The sequence below is a fragment of the Leptinotarsa decemlineata genome, unplaced genomic scaffold, assembly GCF_025532065.1.
Source record: "Leptinotarsa decemlineata unplaced genomic scaffold, Ldec_3_MD MMD2_P_RNA_scaffold_12, whole genome shotgun sequence".
Classification (NCBI taxonomy): Eukaryota; Metazoa; Arthropoda; class Insecta; order Coleoptera; family Chrysomelidae; genus Leptinotarsa; species Leptinotarsa decemlineata.
Window position 1 is genome coordinate 8,526,691 of NW_027412526.1, and position 18,474 is coordinate 8,545,164.

General features: G+C 34.9%; 1 protein-coding gene across 1 annotated transcript in view; it reads left to right on the forward strand.

The window, feature by feature from the left end:
• The window catches only part of acj6 (abnormal chemosensory protein 6), a 154,548-nt gene that overhangs the window by 106,112 nt on the left and 29,962 nt on the right, over positions 1–18,474 (forward strand). Inside the window, exon 3 of the mRNA XM_074173680.1 lies at positions 16,335–16,511. Coding sequence (XP_074029781.1) covers positions 16,335–16,511 — 177 coding nt within the window. The remainder of the gene's footprint in view (positions 1–16,334; positions 16,512–18,474) is intronic.

Sequence of the window (18,474 nt, forward strand, 5' to 3'; positions counted from 1 at the left end):
TTTTGGAAGCCTTCGCTGATGATCCTTCAATGAGCATCAGAAATCTATCAGAACAGTTCCATACATCCAAGTCCACTATTCATAGAATAATTAGGGAACAACTGCTCCACCCATTTCACATCCAGAAGGTACATGCCATGACACCTCAAGATTTTCCAGCACGACTGGAATATGCCAATTGGTTCATGGATAGGCAAAGAGAGGATATGACTTTTATTAATCGAGTTTTATTCACTGATGAAGCAGGTTTCAGTAGAGATGGAGTTATCAACTCTCATAATCTCCATATATGGGCCGAAGAAAATCCCCATGGGATATTGCAAACCAAACACCAACGGAAATTCAACGTGAATGTTTGGGCTGGTATCATAGGAAACCATCTTATAGGACCATTCGTTCTACAGGACCGATTGAATGGAGAACGTTATTTGGAGTTCATTCAGAACGATTTGAATGGACTTTTGGAACATGTTCCATTGCAAACCCGAAGAGATATGTGGTTTATGCATGATGGCGCTCCTCCTCATTTTAGTTTGATTGTGCGTGACCATCTGAACCATATTTTCCACAATAGATGGATTGGTAGAGGTGGGCCATATTCATGGCCATCGCGGTCTCCGGATTTGAATCCATTGGATTTCTTTCTTTGGGGGCATCTAAAAAGCCTTGTTTACGCTACACCTATTCACACAAGAGATGCATTGTTGAATAGAATAACATTACATTGTGAAGCCATACGAAACGACCCTGGAATGCTATTTCAAGTACAGAGAGGGTGTCTTCGCAGACTAAGAAAATGTATAGAGAGAGAAGGTGGTCATATCGAGCAGTTTCTGTAGCGGATTTTTCATTTCTGTTTGCTCTTGAGGCTCTTGAGTTTCATTAGTTAAACGTGTTTGCATTATAAAAATTCGTTATGAACATTTTACCGTTATTTTCATTTTCCTTGAAAACTAATATTTTCGAATAATGGTAGACATCTCAGGATAAATGTTGTTGAATTAACGTTATCATTATTATTTCTGCTTTGATAATTATTCATTTCAAATAATGGTGGACGAGCGGGTTTGATGTCGTCGAGTGAAACTACATTTTTATCAAGACTCGTTGCTCCGATCGACTTTCCACACGAGTACTTTTATTCATAAAATTGTCTAAGTAACCTTAATTTGTTGAAAAATATTGAAAAATATCTGTCATTTCAAAGTTTTGGGGTGTGGACCATCGGGGGTAGTCCGTTCCTGACTTTGTAGCAAAACAACTGACTCCTGCATGAAAGCTCATCGAAGGAATTCATTTGTTTAGTCAATTACCAAAATTTGGATGATTTTGAATATTCACTTGAAAAGTTATCAAAGAAAAACATTTTTCATTTTGTAACTTCGAGGGCCCGTTACTTGGTAACGAAGGATTTTAGGAAAAAAAGTTATATGAAGTACTGGTGATATTTTGACCCCATCTATACATTCCCGAGAGGAAAAGAGGAAGTCCAGGGACACCCGTATAATCGCATATATGCTTCTGTTCAACGGCAACTGTCACAATATCAACATGGATTGGTTACTAATCGTTCTACTGTTACAAATCTAGTAATTATTAATCAATTTATTTCCGAAGCATTAGATAACAATGGCCAAGTTGATGTTATATACACGGATTTCTCTAAAGCATTTGATAAAATTGATCGTGGTGTCTTGCTCAATTAACTAATGGGTTTCGGTTTTTCGAATACTGCCTGTCAGCCTATCTGCCATGTAGAAAACAATTCATGTCCTATAATGGTTATACATCTAAAACTTCTTCTGGTGTGCCCCAGGGCCCCTACCTAGGTCCCCTTTTGTTTTTATTGTTTACTAATGACTTATATGAGAGTTCAGCTTGTGAGCGGTTATGCTTCGCGGATGACTTGGAATTATTTTCTATAATTGAGAAAGTAGGTGATTGTGTAAATCTTCAATCTCAATTTTGTTGCTTGGTGCAGCAGTAATAAATTGAAACTCAATGTGGAGAAATGTAAATTAGTGAGTTATAGTCGAAAAAAGAGGTATGTAATACAGGATTCCGATCTCCTGAGAAGTAATGAGATCAAAGACCTAGGTATAATATTCGACCATAAATTGACATTTGGTATACATATTTCACGAAAAGTTTCACAATCTTTGAGAGCTTATGGTTTCATTCTTAGAAATTACGGAAACTTTCATAATATTGAAGCTATGAAGCTGTTGTATTTCACCTACGTACGTTCGAAGATAGAATATGCAAGTATCGTCTGGAGTCCATTCTATGAGATTCATGATATAGCCATTGAAAGAGTTCCAAGTAAGTTTTGTTAATTCCTAATTTTCAGAATAGAGGGTTCTTATCTTGAGTGAGATATCAGTAATGATGTCATATATGAACGTTTGGAACTTTTTAGTTTAGAGCATGGCAGAAAATGTGTGTCGCTCATATCTTTATTCAAATTAGTGAATGAGAGAGTTGACTGTCTTTAAATTCTGGAACAAATTAACTTCAATGTACTAGTTTCACGATCTCAGTCCATTTTTGGACCTCTCAGAGCAAGAACTAACATTATGCTCAATTCTCCAATATATGTTATGTGTATTAATTTCAATAGCATTCGTTACCATTGTGATATATTCTCCATTAACCTTCATAACATTATTAGAATTGCAAACGTGTACTTGAAGTAGGTAATTAAAATTAATTTTCCGTTTTGTTAATTTCATTTTTCGTTTTTTATGGTCAAATATTGTGAATATAATTTTATATTGTTCTGTAAATGGGTAACTTTTGGACAATAAAGCTATTATCATTATTATTATTATGGGCCAACCGATATGATGACATCCTCAGCAACTACTCTAACAGTGATTCGACGATTCTCCGTAACAATTTTCTTCACTTTCTTAACATTTTCATCGGTTGTTGATGTTGTGGGGCGTCCAGGGTGAGTGTCGTTATTCACATTTTCTTTACCATTTGTGACAAGCTTGTAAACATCGTTCTTACCCAGAGTACAATCATCGTATGTCACTGTCTACATTTCGAATATTTTTGAGTACTCAATTCCTGACTTCGTACATCAGGATATACCATCATCTAACCTAAATTGTATTAATAACCAGAATTATTTATGTGTTATATTGTTTATCACCACCTGTTGTGAAAACTAATCTTTTATCCGTTTTCACCCTGTAGCTATTCAAGATTCTGAATTTTTGAAGGTCTCTCGTACATTAGTTACAATAATTTCAAACATTAGTCACTTGTTCTGTTGGGCACCACTGAACTTCTCCGGTCTATGTTCCTTGTAACGAGCTATTATAGTCTGTTTAGTTTGACCCATATATTTATTATCACATTCCTCGAAGCTTATTCCGTGAATCCCTGACTTTTCGTTTATCGACGTTCTATCTTTCAGGTTTCCTAACAATCATGAAAGCCATTTCAATATTATTTTTTTCAAAATTTGGAACAATCCGTTGGTGTATTTTGGGTCATGAGGAAAAACTATTAAGTTTTGAGTTTTCGTCTTTTTGAAAAGTCAAAAATTCAACCAGATGTTCCAAAAGTTTTGAATAAGTATTTCCCACTGTGAATGATATCAGCTTATTGGTACAAATATTATTCTATTTACTGTTTTCCTCTCACTGGGTGTATTTTTTGTGCTCGCTAATACAGACTTCCAACCACCTCTTGGTTCCCTTGATATAAAACTTGCCTCACTCACATGGTATTCGTTATATGCCATTCTCAGAGTAACTATCAGCTTTTGGTGGTTTGGTTCTTATGAGGCTGAAACTGGTTCTGCGTCTCTTTTCTTTTCCTCTGCGGCCATTATCTAACCTAAGATAGAGATAGCAGTGATTGTGCAGAAGAACATTGCTCAGCTTAGGTCAATCATCAGCCGTAAATGGCTAGTGTTGAAATTCTCTATACCAACGTTTTTGTGTCGAAAAAGCACTACAAATGATATAGAAGAAGTTATTCAAACAGAAGGAAACTACAACGAAGGTACCAATGGGAGTTTTCATGAAATTATCAGAGTGTTGTATCCATAACTTCTATTTCTAGCCGAGATACGATTTTTATACGAAAGATTATCAACGGGATTGCGACTTCACCGATTATAAACAGTATATACCTGGAATAGTTCGAAACGTTGGTTTTGGAAAACGTCCACATGAAGCCCCGAATCTGGTTGAGGCCCATATTTTTCCAATTGATACGGCCGTTACTTGATGTAGATCCATAGTAATTTAATAAAGTACACCTTTCGATTTAATCTTCACAAACTTCATTTTCCAAAAATATCATGACCTGTTTTGGTATCACAATAGCTTTTCTATAGTCAATAACATAGTGGAAGTTAACTCTTTTACTCTAATTTTCATACATCTAACGTGATCATAAGTGAGAGATACCTATTCAGTTACTTTTCCGATTATAATTACCTGAAGCATCTACTCAACTTTTATACCTGGGGTACATCCTCAAATCTGTACCTCAGAGCCAGGTGGACGTAAGTCACATTGTGCTAACTTTACAGCAGACCAATAAAAGTGAAAATAATAATTTCTTCATTAAGCTACAAAGCTATTGTTCGAGATATCATATCAAAATTCATCAAAAACATTGAAAAGGTCGTACCTTATTCATTCATGGACAATTTTTGTGTGAATAATTTACAATTGATATAATTATCGTGGTTTAAATTAGGCAGGAAAGGACTTATGCCATTATGGCTCTATATCAAGAATCTTTTTTGGGACTTAGTGATAATAAGATATATTATAAAAAATTATTATTACGTCGTTTTAAGTAAACATAACTACGCAAGCATTCATTTAAAATTTTTAATTAACATAAAAAAACATAGACGAACTACGAAATAATATTTCATTACTCCAGAGCAGTGGAGTCATCCTCAGGAAAGTTTCATTCCATCTCTCCATGTGGAAGCCTTTCAAAGAAGGCTCTATATTCTTCAGGAACCCACTGCATCAAATTCATGAGATATTTGTATTTCTCGTTACTTATTTTCTTCTTTGTTTTTCTCACTTTTGGTATCGCCGCTGGCATAACGACCCTTCCTCTTAGATTTCTTTTGAATTCGACAGTTTTGAAGGCCTCATCTGCAAAACTTGTTTTATAGTATAACTTGCTGTTACTTTTGCGAAGCTGCAACGACACAACACGGGATATCAAAAATGGTTCCTTGTCTGTGTTTTTCTTCCTTGCAACAAATGGACCATCTCTGTTTCTCAAGTAGAGGATATCAAGGAAGTCTTCGAGGCACATCCTCCTCACAATGAAGGGGTCATTTTTTGAACACGAAGCGATAAAATTTACCCAGTCGTTAGTTGTAAAAATAGTGTGACTTTTCACTTTCTTCTTCGCCCTCTCTATCACACTATGCTTACCATCGACTTTCATGTGTGTGTGTGCCCAGCAAGTAGGAACTTATGATTCACTTCTGCTAGGGTCCCTAATTTTTCTAACAGCCACAGATACATGAATACCATATTAATATTTCTGTTTTGGCCGCTGCAATCACAACACAACAAAAAAATATTTTTTGAATGTTTCCTACACTAAATTAGTCAATTTCTACTAATTTTGGGGTGATAAAACGAAAATAACAATGAAAAATTTTCATTAGCTCTGGTTTTTGAGATACACTGTACTTAATCTTAAAGAGTAGTTATACTATACGTGAAAAGTGAAAGTACATAAAACAATATTGTTATGTTTCTTTTAGAATATTTTAAGTACAAAATTAATAAAAAAAAAACATTATTCTTAGTGTTTTGACAAATAAAAGAAGTTTGTACCACCAAATTTCAATTAAGTCCATCCGATTCATTGTAAGCTCGCTGTCGTTTAGCTTGTCTTTTATAAAACACTTCTGGTGCATCCCTACACACAGACCAGCAGTAGTCTGCAAGCATTGCTTCATTCCAACGGCACTGATATCTCTGTTCCATTAAGGCAATGTCTTGATGGAATCTTTCTCCATGTTCGTCACTCACAGCTCCACAGTTTTGTGGGAAGAAATTAAGATGAGAGTGAAGAAAATGAATTTTTAAGGATATGTTGCATCCAAGTTGGTGGTAAGCTTGAAGAAGCTCTTTAACCAATGCTGTGAAGTTATCATCTCTTTTGTTACCTAAAAACCCATGTGCAACCCCCTCAAAGGCTTCCCAGGCTCTTTTTTCATTTCCTGTTAAAATCATGTCAAAAGAAGGATCATTTACGATTTCACGGATTTGAGGCCCAATAAAGATGCCTTCCTTGACTTTAGCATCACTCAACCTGGGAAACTTTGCTCTCAAGTACTTAAAAGCTTGTCCTTCCTGGTCCATGGCCTTCACAAAGTTTTTCATTAGTCCCAACTTAATATGTAATGGGGGAAGGAGAACATCCTTAGATCTATAAGAGGCTCGTAAACTACATTTTTCTCATTAGGGTTTAGGTCTCGTGTAGGCCAGTTTATTTTTTTATAGTGAGATTTTCTATCCCGACTGTCCCACAGACACAAAAAACAACAGTACTTGGTGAACCCTAATTGCATTCCTAGGAGTATAGCAATGACTTTCAGATCACCACAGATGTGCCACTTGTGTTGTTCATATTTGATTGATTGGAAAAGTGTTTTCATATTTATATACGTTTCCTTCATGTGAACTGCATGACCTATAGAAATAGAGGGTAGCTGATTTCCATTATGCAGAAGTACAGCTTTTAAGCTTAGTTTTGAAGAGTCTATAAACAGTCTCCATTCAGATGGAGTGTGATCCAAATTCAAGTAGTCCATCAAACCATTAACATCAGAACAAACTACGAGGTTTTCTTTTTTCTCAAAAAAGGAAGCAAATCTTTTTGACGCTGTCTGTACTGAGATATTTTCACATCATGTTTTAGAAGATTCCACTGTTGTAGTCTTGACCCTAACAACTCAGCCTTTTCCTTAGACAAGCGAAGATCTCTTATAAGGTCATTCAACTCTGCTTGACTAATTCTGTGCGGATCACTAGACCTATCGCTTACCTCAAAATCAGGGTCATAGGATGTAGAAGGTTGGGTTGCTCCTTCTAAACAGTCTTCATCACCTTCCTCTAAAATTTCATAGTTTTGGGGTGGAGAAGGGACTGGCAAATTGTCTGAGTGTGGTACAGGCCGAAGAGCAGATGGGAGATTAGGGTATTTAACCGTTCCTCTTTTCTTCATAGATTAACCTTACTTAATGGGAGGAGTTAAGCAGAAATAACAGTCGTCTGTATGATTGGTAGGCTCACGCCAAACCATAGGTACTGCAAAAGCCATTGCCCGGTTTTTATTTTTCAGCCACTCTCGCAATATGACGGAACAAGAATTACAACATATATGAGGAGCCCATGATTTATCTTGGTCCCCAACTTTCACACCAAAATAATGTTCATAGGTTGTCTTAACGATAGGTGTCATTTTACGTTTCTGAGCCTTAAATGCTATTTCACCACATATATAGCAAAAGCTATCGACAGAATTCACACACTTTCGAGGCATTTCAGATCAGCACTTAAATTAATTTAAAAATCAACTTCACACGATAATTTCAATAGCAACCACGTGCGTACAATTGACAAACTCACATAGGTTATGTTTACTACTTAAGAACAGCTGATGAGAGGGGTGTTATGTAAACAAACATGTGTACCAACTGTTGGTGATGAAATATTTCATTTGTTGAAAACTCAATATACATATATATAATATAATGATACTATATCTTGAAAACAAGAGCTAATATATAATTTTTATGGTCACTTTCGGTTTTAACACGTGGAAATACATTAAAATCATCTAATTTCAACCCCGAAACAAAAACTTTGTTGTGTTGTTATCTGTCCACACTGTCAACTTCTCCGTAGATCTTTCAGGATTTCTTAGTTCTTCCATCGCCCAAACGAATAAACATGAAGCTATTTCATTACCTCCCCGACCAGCTGTTGTCTCATCCCACATCATACACCAAGTTCTGTCAACGGTCGTGTCATAAATAGTACTATTTAATGTCCAGAGCTTTCTTGAGTAGAAAATTTGTGAATTCATCAAATCAGGCGTTGGAAGACATTTTTGGAGATCAGACATAATCACTCTGGAACCTTGAGTAGCACGGGCTTCCAGTTTATCTTCCCTCTTTAACTTATACCTTTGTGATTCATCTTTAAGGTGGTTTTCTTTTTGCAGAGTGAGTCCAATAAGATTTTCATCATTCTTTTCATATTTGGGTTCACAGTCAAGTTTATCGCAAACATCACAAGTGTCATTGTCTGGTAAGTGGAAAGACAAGTTGAAATCTTCATTGGATACTTTGGGATAAACCCACATCTTTTCTGGCATAAGATTTTCTTGTTTGCACTCATCTACATACAATGAGTACATCCTGGAAATGTTTAGATGATTCCCCAAATACTTACGCTTGGATCTTTCCCTGCTATAGTGGCTTTCGTAAACTCGAAACTTCGAAATATGACTTCTGATCCGTTCTAACCTTTCACTCGACAATTTATTTGCGGAAATATGTTGTCCTCTATGGTCTGGTGTTACTAAACCAACGTCACTGCTTCTTTTCAAAGCAACTCTCATAAATGTTTCCGAAATGGAAAGTGTGTTTAGAAAATAAGTTTTGCAAACGACTTCTTCTTTACAATTCAAATTAAAAATGAATGAGTGGCTCTTGGTTTTGCCTGTTCTTGTGCCTTCTCTTTTCCGTTGTCTAACAACAGGCTTAGTTCTTATACAAGAGATCACAAACTGACGTTTTGAGTTCCAGCTCCTCTCTGCATTTCAATAGTCAAAATGTATTTTCAACCTTTCCTCTCCTGTAATCCTTTCGTTGCTCATAATTTAATTATGAGCATATTATATGAATTCTTCAGCAATTATATAATGTCTACAAAGACTAAGATACATCGGATAATGATCTATTTGAATTCAATTGGTCATTCAGTAATTTTTGAGTGTATTAATTTCCATTGCTTCTTAATAATTTTGCTTCAAACCATTATTGTCTATGTGTAAAATTTCAAAATCTCCGTTAAAGCTATGATTTTCTTCTAAACGATGATTTGAATATGTTGAACATGTTTTCTCATTTGCATAGCCCATATGATGTTGCTAGATGCCATTTCCGAATTTTCTGTCAGTTTGACCAATATATTCCTCAGGACAAGTTCCACAATTTGATTTATGTACTTCTGAATTATCGAATTTGAATATTTTGTCTTTATTATTTTCAACTAACTTTCCCAACGTATAACCTGTTCTATATGCAGTTTTATTATCCTGTTTCTCCAAAAATGAAGCCCCTTTTTCTGTTTTTTGTCCAAAATGTGTTGAAGCTTCACAATTTCGATTTGGATTATCTGACTCATCAGTAGAAAAAACTCCAGAATTGACAATAAGTATAATGAACAACAAACATGATTTCCCAATTTATCGCAAACCTTTCCATACGGATTTAACTATTCATTACGATTCTACCCATCCGTACCAACACAAAATAGCATCTTACAATAGCACGATTTATAGATTAGTCGAAGTTTTTCTTTCAATAGATAATTTCAATGAAGAATTCAATATCATTAAGCAAATTAAAGATGAATTAATAGACAAAAGACTTTCCAAAAATCAAAATTATAAAGCTTTAACATATTTCAGACAAACAACAGAAAAAGTGGCTTCATTTTTGAATAAACAAGATATTAAAATTGCATTCTGAACAGGTAATACGTTGGGAAAGTTGAAAATAATGAGAACGAAACATCCAAATTCGTGGATGTGCTTTGGTATACCTATATTGGTCAAATTGGCAGATTCAAACAGATAATTTCAATGAAGAACTCAATATCATTAAGCAAATTGAAGCTGAATTAATAGATGAAATATTTTCCAAAAATCAAAATTATAAAGCTTCAATATAATTTAGACAAAGAACAGAAAAAGTGGCTTCATTTTTCAATAAACAAGATATTAAAATTGCATTCGGAAAAGGGAATACGTTGGGAAATTTGAAATTTGCTTTGATATATATTGGTCAAATTGGCAGAACATTTAAAAATCGCATCCAGGAACATCATAGGAGCTATTCAAGTAAGGAAACAAGTTCAAGATATTCAAATCATCTTTTAGAAAAAAATCATATCTTTAACGGATATTTGAAAATTTTACACAATGGTTCAAAGTTATAACGTTCTATAATATTCACAATGAAAACCATGAAATATATTTTTTCTCGACATGATGTTGAAGTTGGCCGACAACAAATTGAAAACATTTTTTTTGATCATGTGTATGTACTCACGGAGACCTAAACATACAATGGCGGATAGTGGAACTAATTGATACAAAAAAAGTATTCTGGAAACGTGATCATGATGCTCTCCATCATTTTCAAAATGAAAAATAGACGTCTCTTTAATCTGTGCAGAAAAAAATATTCGCAGGAGTGTCTCTTATTTCTATTTTTCTTTGAAATTGATGTAATTTATCAACAGGTGATTTTGAGGTTTGAACAAGACAAATATAAAAAGTGTTTTTCCTAATATGCGTACGAATATTCCATTTCCTCGAGATTCTAAAAACTGAATCAGAGCTAGGCTCTGTTGGAAGTGAAAAAAGCACCGAAAAAATTCATTAATAATTTAACAAATCGTTTCATCATAACTCCGGCTTATAAATTTTGAAGTTGGTCCGCTCATAGTTTTGTGTAGTAGCTCGTCGGTTCGCACTTATTCAATATTTACACGGAAATCCTCTATTAGGCTTCGTTCCTAGTCCTAGTAGGTAGCTCTTCTCCATAACTATTTGGATTTATTTTGAGTAACACATTGATTTTGTTTGATTCAATTTGCATGGATTCGTGTAAGACAATATTTACTGAGTTGTGGCAATGTTTCTTTTGAACCAATCAGTGATGGCATTTATACAAGGAGTTGTCACTGAAATAATGAAACATTCAGATGGGACTGACACGCTGTAAGGTCGTTTCCTCTTAATCAGATCTTCTCACAATACATACTTCCGAAGTGAGGAAAGAAATGAAGATTCTTATCATACAGATGACTTCTTCGTAAAGCAAGCTGTCACCGCCTCCACTTACTCAAGCTCATCCTTGAAGGACAGTTGGGTCCAGCAATGTTATTCGTGGTTCAGCCTAGCATCACTGATATATAGAAACAGCATTGTCAGTAGATGAACAAGGCCGGCACGAGCCTAAAAATCCCATATATCTTCTTATGGCGCCAAGTTTCTTGCAATTTTCATGACATTCGATCGGAACCTCGTGGAACACCCAACTCGAGGTAGGTGTGTTTCGCAGTGGAAGTGGGAGAGAGAAACGTGTGACGTAATCGATGCAGGATAGAATGAGTATCAAATAAATTCAAAGAGATTACCCCCCCCCCCCTTGGGTCGCCGTCTCACCCTTCAGGCTTCCTTATCACGTACCAGTCACGTGGTCATCGGCAGCTAAGACGTTGTCCTTAGCCTCGACACCAACGTGGGATATTGCGAAAAATTTAGCTCCATAAGAAAATACATGGGATTTTGGTCTGATGTTCATCTACTGCTATCTGATGTTGGTTGCTGTAATACGTCCTCCTGTTTGTCTATTAATTCACAAGACGAAAAGAAAACATTATTTAGTAGGGTTAGGTACGGTAAGTAGTGAGCTTGCTCTTGAACAACTTACAGGGTCGTACAGTTCTATGCAAAATTGCGCCAATGGGCGCCAAGTAATTTTGTGTTGCTCCGGCTGACTAAGTCTGAGAAACCACTAAACAATGATAGACTTGTTTTACAAAACTTATATTTACTGTAATGACAAATTCGCAAAGACTTCCGGTAGTTACGTGTACTCCTTATACAGTGCGGTCCATGTGTATGGAATAAATTCATTGTTAGCGTTATTATGTACTACAGGTCGATTTTTATTCTTAAATTGACAATTTACAGTATGAAAATATTATCCCCCTCCAGCACCCCTTCTGAATTATAAGCACCCCCTCTAAAATTTTAAATAGCAAAGGGGGTCGTGTAGCACCTTTTGGAAAGGAATTTCAGTCGTCTGTTCAGCAATATGAAGTTTTTTTAGTTTGGTGCGATCATAACTGAGAAAATTGATTTTTAGGATGTAAAATTTTGATAATGTCTCTAGGTATCACAAAACTTTACGTAGAAAGAAGATAATAATGCCACATAATATTCAGAATGTATTTTTCAATATACTTCACAATTAAATTGAATGTTCAAAACGACCACCATTAACTTTTTGATAATAACCGAGGCGATTTTGGAATTCTCGTACAACATTTCGTATGATCTCGGAGGTTATTTTGTTAATTTCTTCCGTTATCCTAACTTTTAAATCAGCAATATTGTTTGGTCTATTAAAATACACTTCAGATTTTGAATAACCCCATAAGAAGTAATCGAGAGGAGTCAAACCGGGGGATCCAGCCGGCCATTCGATCGTTCCACGTCTTCCAATCCACCTATTTGGAAAAACCTCGTTTGGATAATTTCTAACTATACGTGCAAAATGCGGTGGAGCTCCGTCTTGTTGGTAGTGAATAAGTTCGATCTATCTCATTTGGATGATTAACATCAGGAAAATGTATTTGTAATGTAGGCACTAAAATGTTTATCAAAAAATCTAGATAAACCTCACCATCAACAGTGCCCTCAAAAAAATAAGGGCCAATAATTTTATTGTTAATGATACCAGCCCAAACGTTAATTTTTTTAGGATATTGAGTGTGAATCGCACACATCCAGTGAGGATTTTCTCTGCTCCAATATCTACAGTTCTGTCTGTTAACTGTTCCGTTTAAGTGAAACGTCTCCTAATCAGAAAACATTATTTTGTTTATGAACTGCAAATCTGCGTTCATTCTGTACATCATCATTTCACAGAATTCTTACCTTCTATCAGGATCATCTTCATTTAACTCCTGAACCAACTTAACTTTGTGAGGGTGGTATTTCTCTATATGCAAAACTCTCAAAATAAATGATTTACTTACATCATTGTCGGCGGCAAGTTCTCGAGTTGTCTTATGCGGATTTTCCTCAATCTCTAGAAGTACATCTAACTTTTTTTTCAATCAGTAAATTGAACATTTCTACCTGGCTTTCCAATATTTTTTACATGTCCAGTTTCACGAAACTTTTTTTCAATTTTGCTAATTGTAGACTGCGACATGTGTTGACCAGGGTATTTATTATTAAAAATTTCACAAACCTTCTTTTGAGTTCTTGTTTCATTACCACAACCAATCATAATTAAATTCTTTGAGTCTTGGACAATTGAGCCATAATTAAATTTAATACGCCCACAAATATTATATTGACGTATTTTAGTAACTTTAAATACCTAAATGACAGCAGCCTACTAGATTTATATCAATTGTTTATTTGTCTTTTTGTCTAATATTTTAGTATCTTCAAAGATTTCTTCTAGGATTCAAGGTTAGTGAGAAGCGTGTTACAGGGATGGTCTGTTTAATAGATCAGGTTATTGTCAAGAAGTGAATAATGGTGGTCATTTAATTTAATAGTAAAAATTAATTTTCTCAGTTATGATTACACCAAACTCAAAAAACTTTATATTGCTGAACAGAGGACTAAAATCCCTTTCCAAAAAGGTGCCACACAACCCCCTATGCTATTTAAAATTTTCGAGGGGGTGCTTATAATTCAGAAGGGGTGCTGAAGGGGGATAATATTTTCATACTGTAAATTGTTCATTTAAGAATAAAAATCGACCTGTTTCATGTTTTTTTCAAATAGTACATAATAACGCTAAAAATGAATATTCCATACATATGGATCGCACTGTATAATGAAGAGAAGAGGGATCTCGAAACTGCTGAGCGACATATGTGATAGTACGTCCAACAACTTCTTAGTTGACCTAATGTAGCCAATAAGAATAATATGCATAAACACATAAAAATATTACCCTGTTCTCTGTCAGTGATGAAGATGAAGATGATGATTAATTAATCAATTAATTGACGGATGTAGCCATTACTACGTGGTAGGAAATCATAATGAAGAAAAGAGAAATTACACTTTCTATGTTTTTACCACTTTTATTTGTAACTAACGTTACTGCAGTTTCGTCCTATAAGTACATTTTCAAACTTATACAATATATAAGGACATTTTCAAACTTATACAATATATAAGTTTGAAAAATCCTTATAGGATAAAACTGCAGTAACATTAGTTACAAATAAAAGTGATAAAAAACAAAGAAAGTTTCATTTCCCTTTTCTTCATCAATTAATCAATCGATTAAGGAAAATTAAATTTTTTTGAGCATTTTAAAAAAATTATTTTCTCATAAAGACAAGTACTCTACTTAAAAAACATACACTTATTTATTTGCATGCTATTTCCTGAGCTTTTCAATTAAGTTCAATGAATTGAAAAAAAATTTAAAAAAATATTGTTTTTGTCGGCTTAGGCGAATCCCTCTAGATAATCGTCAGATTATGAGACAGCACGTCTAAAACATAAAGGTGAACCATATATATCTCAATCTGACGCGCTTGATTATTTCAAAATGGCGATTTTTTTTGCACATTATAATAATGGCCGCGAGTTTGCGTCAGATCGGAATCGTCAGATTATTGGATGAGAGCTTTTTTTTGTTGCACTCAACCATCTCCTTAGAAAATCTGACGCGGTCGATTAATTTTTTTTTCTTTTCACTTTTAACCCTTAAGTACAACCACCCATATCATGCAAATGATCAGATTACCATACCAACATTATTAAAAATACGTAGAACATTGATGCCATCAATATCTGATGCGCTCGAGTATGTCCATGCAACAGTATTTTTTTACATATTTAAAAATCTATAGCCGCTTCCCCCACCGATGAAAAGGTATATATTATATAACGTTTTTTTCTTCTTATCATCTAAGCTTTACAACCTAATATGTCTCAATGACGCTCGAGTAAACCCCCATTTTGCATCGTGGGCGCCCCTGCTACAGCAGAAAACATGAAGTATCCCGTCCTGTCAGGAATGACGGAGTTGAAGTTGCAGTTTTAGGACATGTACAAATGGTTGGTTATTCGACAATCTATGAGACAAGTACCTAGAGCGTCTGGTGTATCAGCTACTATGATTTTTCGGATTTTGAAAACCTACAAATTCCATCCTTTGAAAATAAGTTTAGTTCAGGAATTGAACAAAGATGATCTTGATCGTTGACTTCAGTTTTGTGAGGTGTTCCGCGAGAAATTGACCAATAACCCAAACCTATTATACAATACATGTTTTGCAGACGAAAGTTTTTTCATGTTGAATGTTAAAGTGCATAGACATAATTGTCGTTACTGAAGCGATGTGAATCCTCATTTGGTGACGGAAACATATTCAAAAACTCTACAAAAGTTGAATGTCTCGGTCGGCATTCTTGGTAATTATATTATTGGACCATTCTTCATTGAAAGTAATTTCAATGGAGACACATACTTGAACTGTGTAGGTCCTATGATTACACAAATTTCAGAAAATGATGACAATTCAGTAGAAAATGAAATAAAATGATAGCAAAATGGTGCACCCCCACTTTCTGATGTTCGGATGAAACAGTTTTTGGACGAACGTTATCGGCAGAAGGGGTCCAGTGAAGTGGCCAGCTAGATCACCTGATCTTACACCGATGATCTTCTTTCTGTAGGACACCTGGAGTCGAAAGTGTAGTCTACTGAGCCTACAAATCTAGAAGATCTGCGACAGAAAATTGTTCGGGAATGCCGATTGCTGAATCCGGACATCATGAATAATGTACGCTTTCGAGAGTAGACTGTATTATTGTATGGAACTAGATAGAGATCATTTTGAACAATTTGTCGGTTGATTTTGTTCCCACTGATATTATTTGTTGCTATTTCCTCATTGAAATGAACGACAGCGAATTTTCAGATTTTTTTCAAATAAAACGTTCAACATTTAATTTCTCAATAACGAATGGACCAATTTAAAAAAAAATCATAAAGGTAATAGAGAGACATATGATGTATCACTCGACCCCCCATGCTATTGAAAAAAATAGGGGGGGTAGTTGCTGACTGCAGGGGAGTGGAGTTTCGGGTATGTTTTTCATATTAGAATTTGTCCCCCTCGATTACACGTCGGTTTCTGTCTCACAAGGGGGTCAAGCTTTCGTTGGAACGCCTTGTATACGTTCAAAATACACATCTCACTCACTGATGAACGATTATACTCATTTATCTTTAACTGAAAATTTTTTTTCCAGGGCGACTTATTTTCCGGCCTCAACGATGGGTTGATAAGTCGGGCGGAAGCCTTGGCTGCCGTTGACATCAAACACCAAGGAACCGGTGGACCAGGAGGACTTCCTCAGCTCAAACATGACATGATGTATCATCACAGTATGGGTGCGCCACCACCTGTTAGTCGACCACACCACCAGGTGAGTTTTTGACAAATTTAATATTCGCGTGTTCGCCATTGGTGGGAAATCCAATATTTATTATGCAGAAAATTCCATACCAGTAATTTTGAACCAATCAAAATACGTTATTGTGACAAATCACCATGGCAAAGGAAGTAATTTGGTAAACGACGTTGGGTAAACTTATGAAGACGAAATGAAAACACACCATCCTTAATGAACCCATTTTTTGACATGAATTTCACTATAACTTCTAAACCACCTGGTATAAACCCAAACATTCCTATATATTTGGAAAGCATTACGTCCAAGAAATTAAATGTCTGAAGTATTCTATTAAAAAAACATAACGTTGGTTTGTTAGACATTTATTGGACACCCTGTATATTTGTAATGATTTTTGAAACCTACAACTTTTTTCTGAAAGCATTTTTATCTCCAAAAGTTAAGCAGCAGTTGATACAACCTGTATCGATATTACATTCCATTTAATAGCATAGCTAACTAATTTCAAAGAAACAAAAAGATAGCTTCATAATAATGAATGAATTTTTTTAGATGGACATTAAATTTTTACATTAGTTTGAGTAAATATTCAAAATATATTTTTTTCCAAGGACAAAACACAAGCACTACACAAAAATCCTTATGGTGCTCTTATAGCGGTGCCTATGCCTATTTATACCATTTACTTCAGATATCGGATCTGCCATCGGCACCGATATCCCATATTGAACTTCAGGCTTAACTTGCATGCGGCGATAGTCCTACTTATGCGCATTTCCTTGGTTTCTACTTCCATGGAAAATACACATTATTTTGAGTAAGTATTCGAAAGTATAATTTTTGCGGAAGAAAACAAATAAACGCATTATTGATATATTGATATCTTAGTTTCTATGTTCAAAATATCTTCAGTTTAGAAAATGAATAGAAAACGTTCAAAAAAGAACTTTATCGAATTCAATAATGAATATAATAACTGAGTACACAACTTGAAAAGTCAAAACATCGATTTTTCTATGATTTCTGTCCATAATTAGTAATAAGTTTCTAACTAATTATTCCATCTACTTGAAAATAGTATCTCCAACTCATAACTTTCCTTTTCAACAATACATATTTCTCGATCAATGGTGAAATTTATAAACACAGCATATGTAATGGATGACCTGCTAGATTTGGTCTTACTGGTATTTCCCTTCAATCTCTTTTTATAAAAAAAGATGTCGATGACATCATCATATCCCTTCCTCAAGATGGAAGGATGGAAGCTACCAGTTCTGGTAGGTTCCATCTATTGGTCATACCATGAGCCATCAACCAAAATGAACTTGTTCAAGCAGATGAAGAACCGCATTCTACAGATTTCCGACCCTTCTTCTCACTTGAAGAATTTAATTATTCACCAATAACTCTTTATCAGATCCTCTACTCAAGAAGATTTTATTTAGTACGTCAACCATTGACTTTCAAATCAATTATAACAACCAGTTTGATAGAAATCTTGTACAGTCTGACAATATTACAATTGGGGCTGATCCACCTCCAGTTCCTATACTTTTCTCTCAGTTACGCAGAATTTTCTAAAATTCAAATATAAAAATAGCTTTCAGAACCGTATCAATCATTCATAAATTATTTTCAAAACTTAAGGTTAAAACTCTTGTAAACTTTCAATATCAGTTAATCTATTCTATGTTTAAATCGTAGTAGTGAATATATTGGTCAAACATCAAGACTACTCAAAGATAGAATAAGTTCATATAAATCTGATAGTCGATTACATCCTGAGAGATGTGCTCTCAGTGATCACGTTTTCAAAGAAGGTCATGAAATGGACTATAATTCAACTAAAATCTTATCAATTGAAAGAAATACATCTAAAAGATTGTTTTTGGAAATGTAATTTATATTACAATCAAATAATTGTCCTAATAGAAGATCAAACATTGATCACCCCAGTGAAATCAATGCCTTT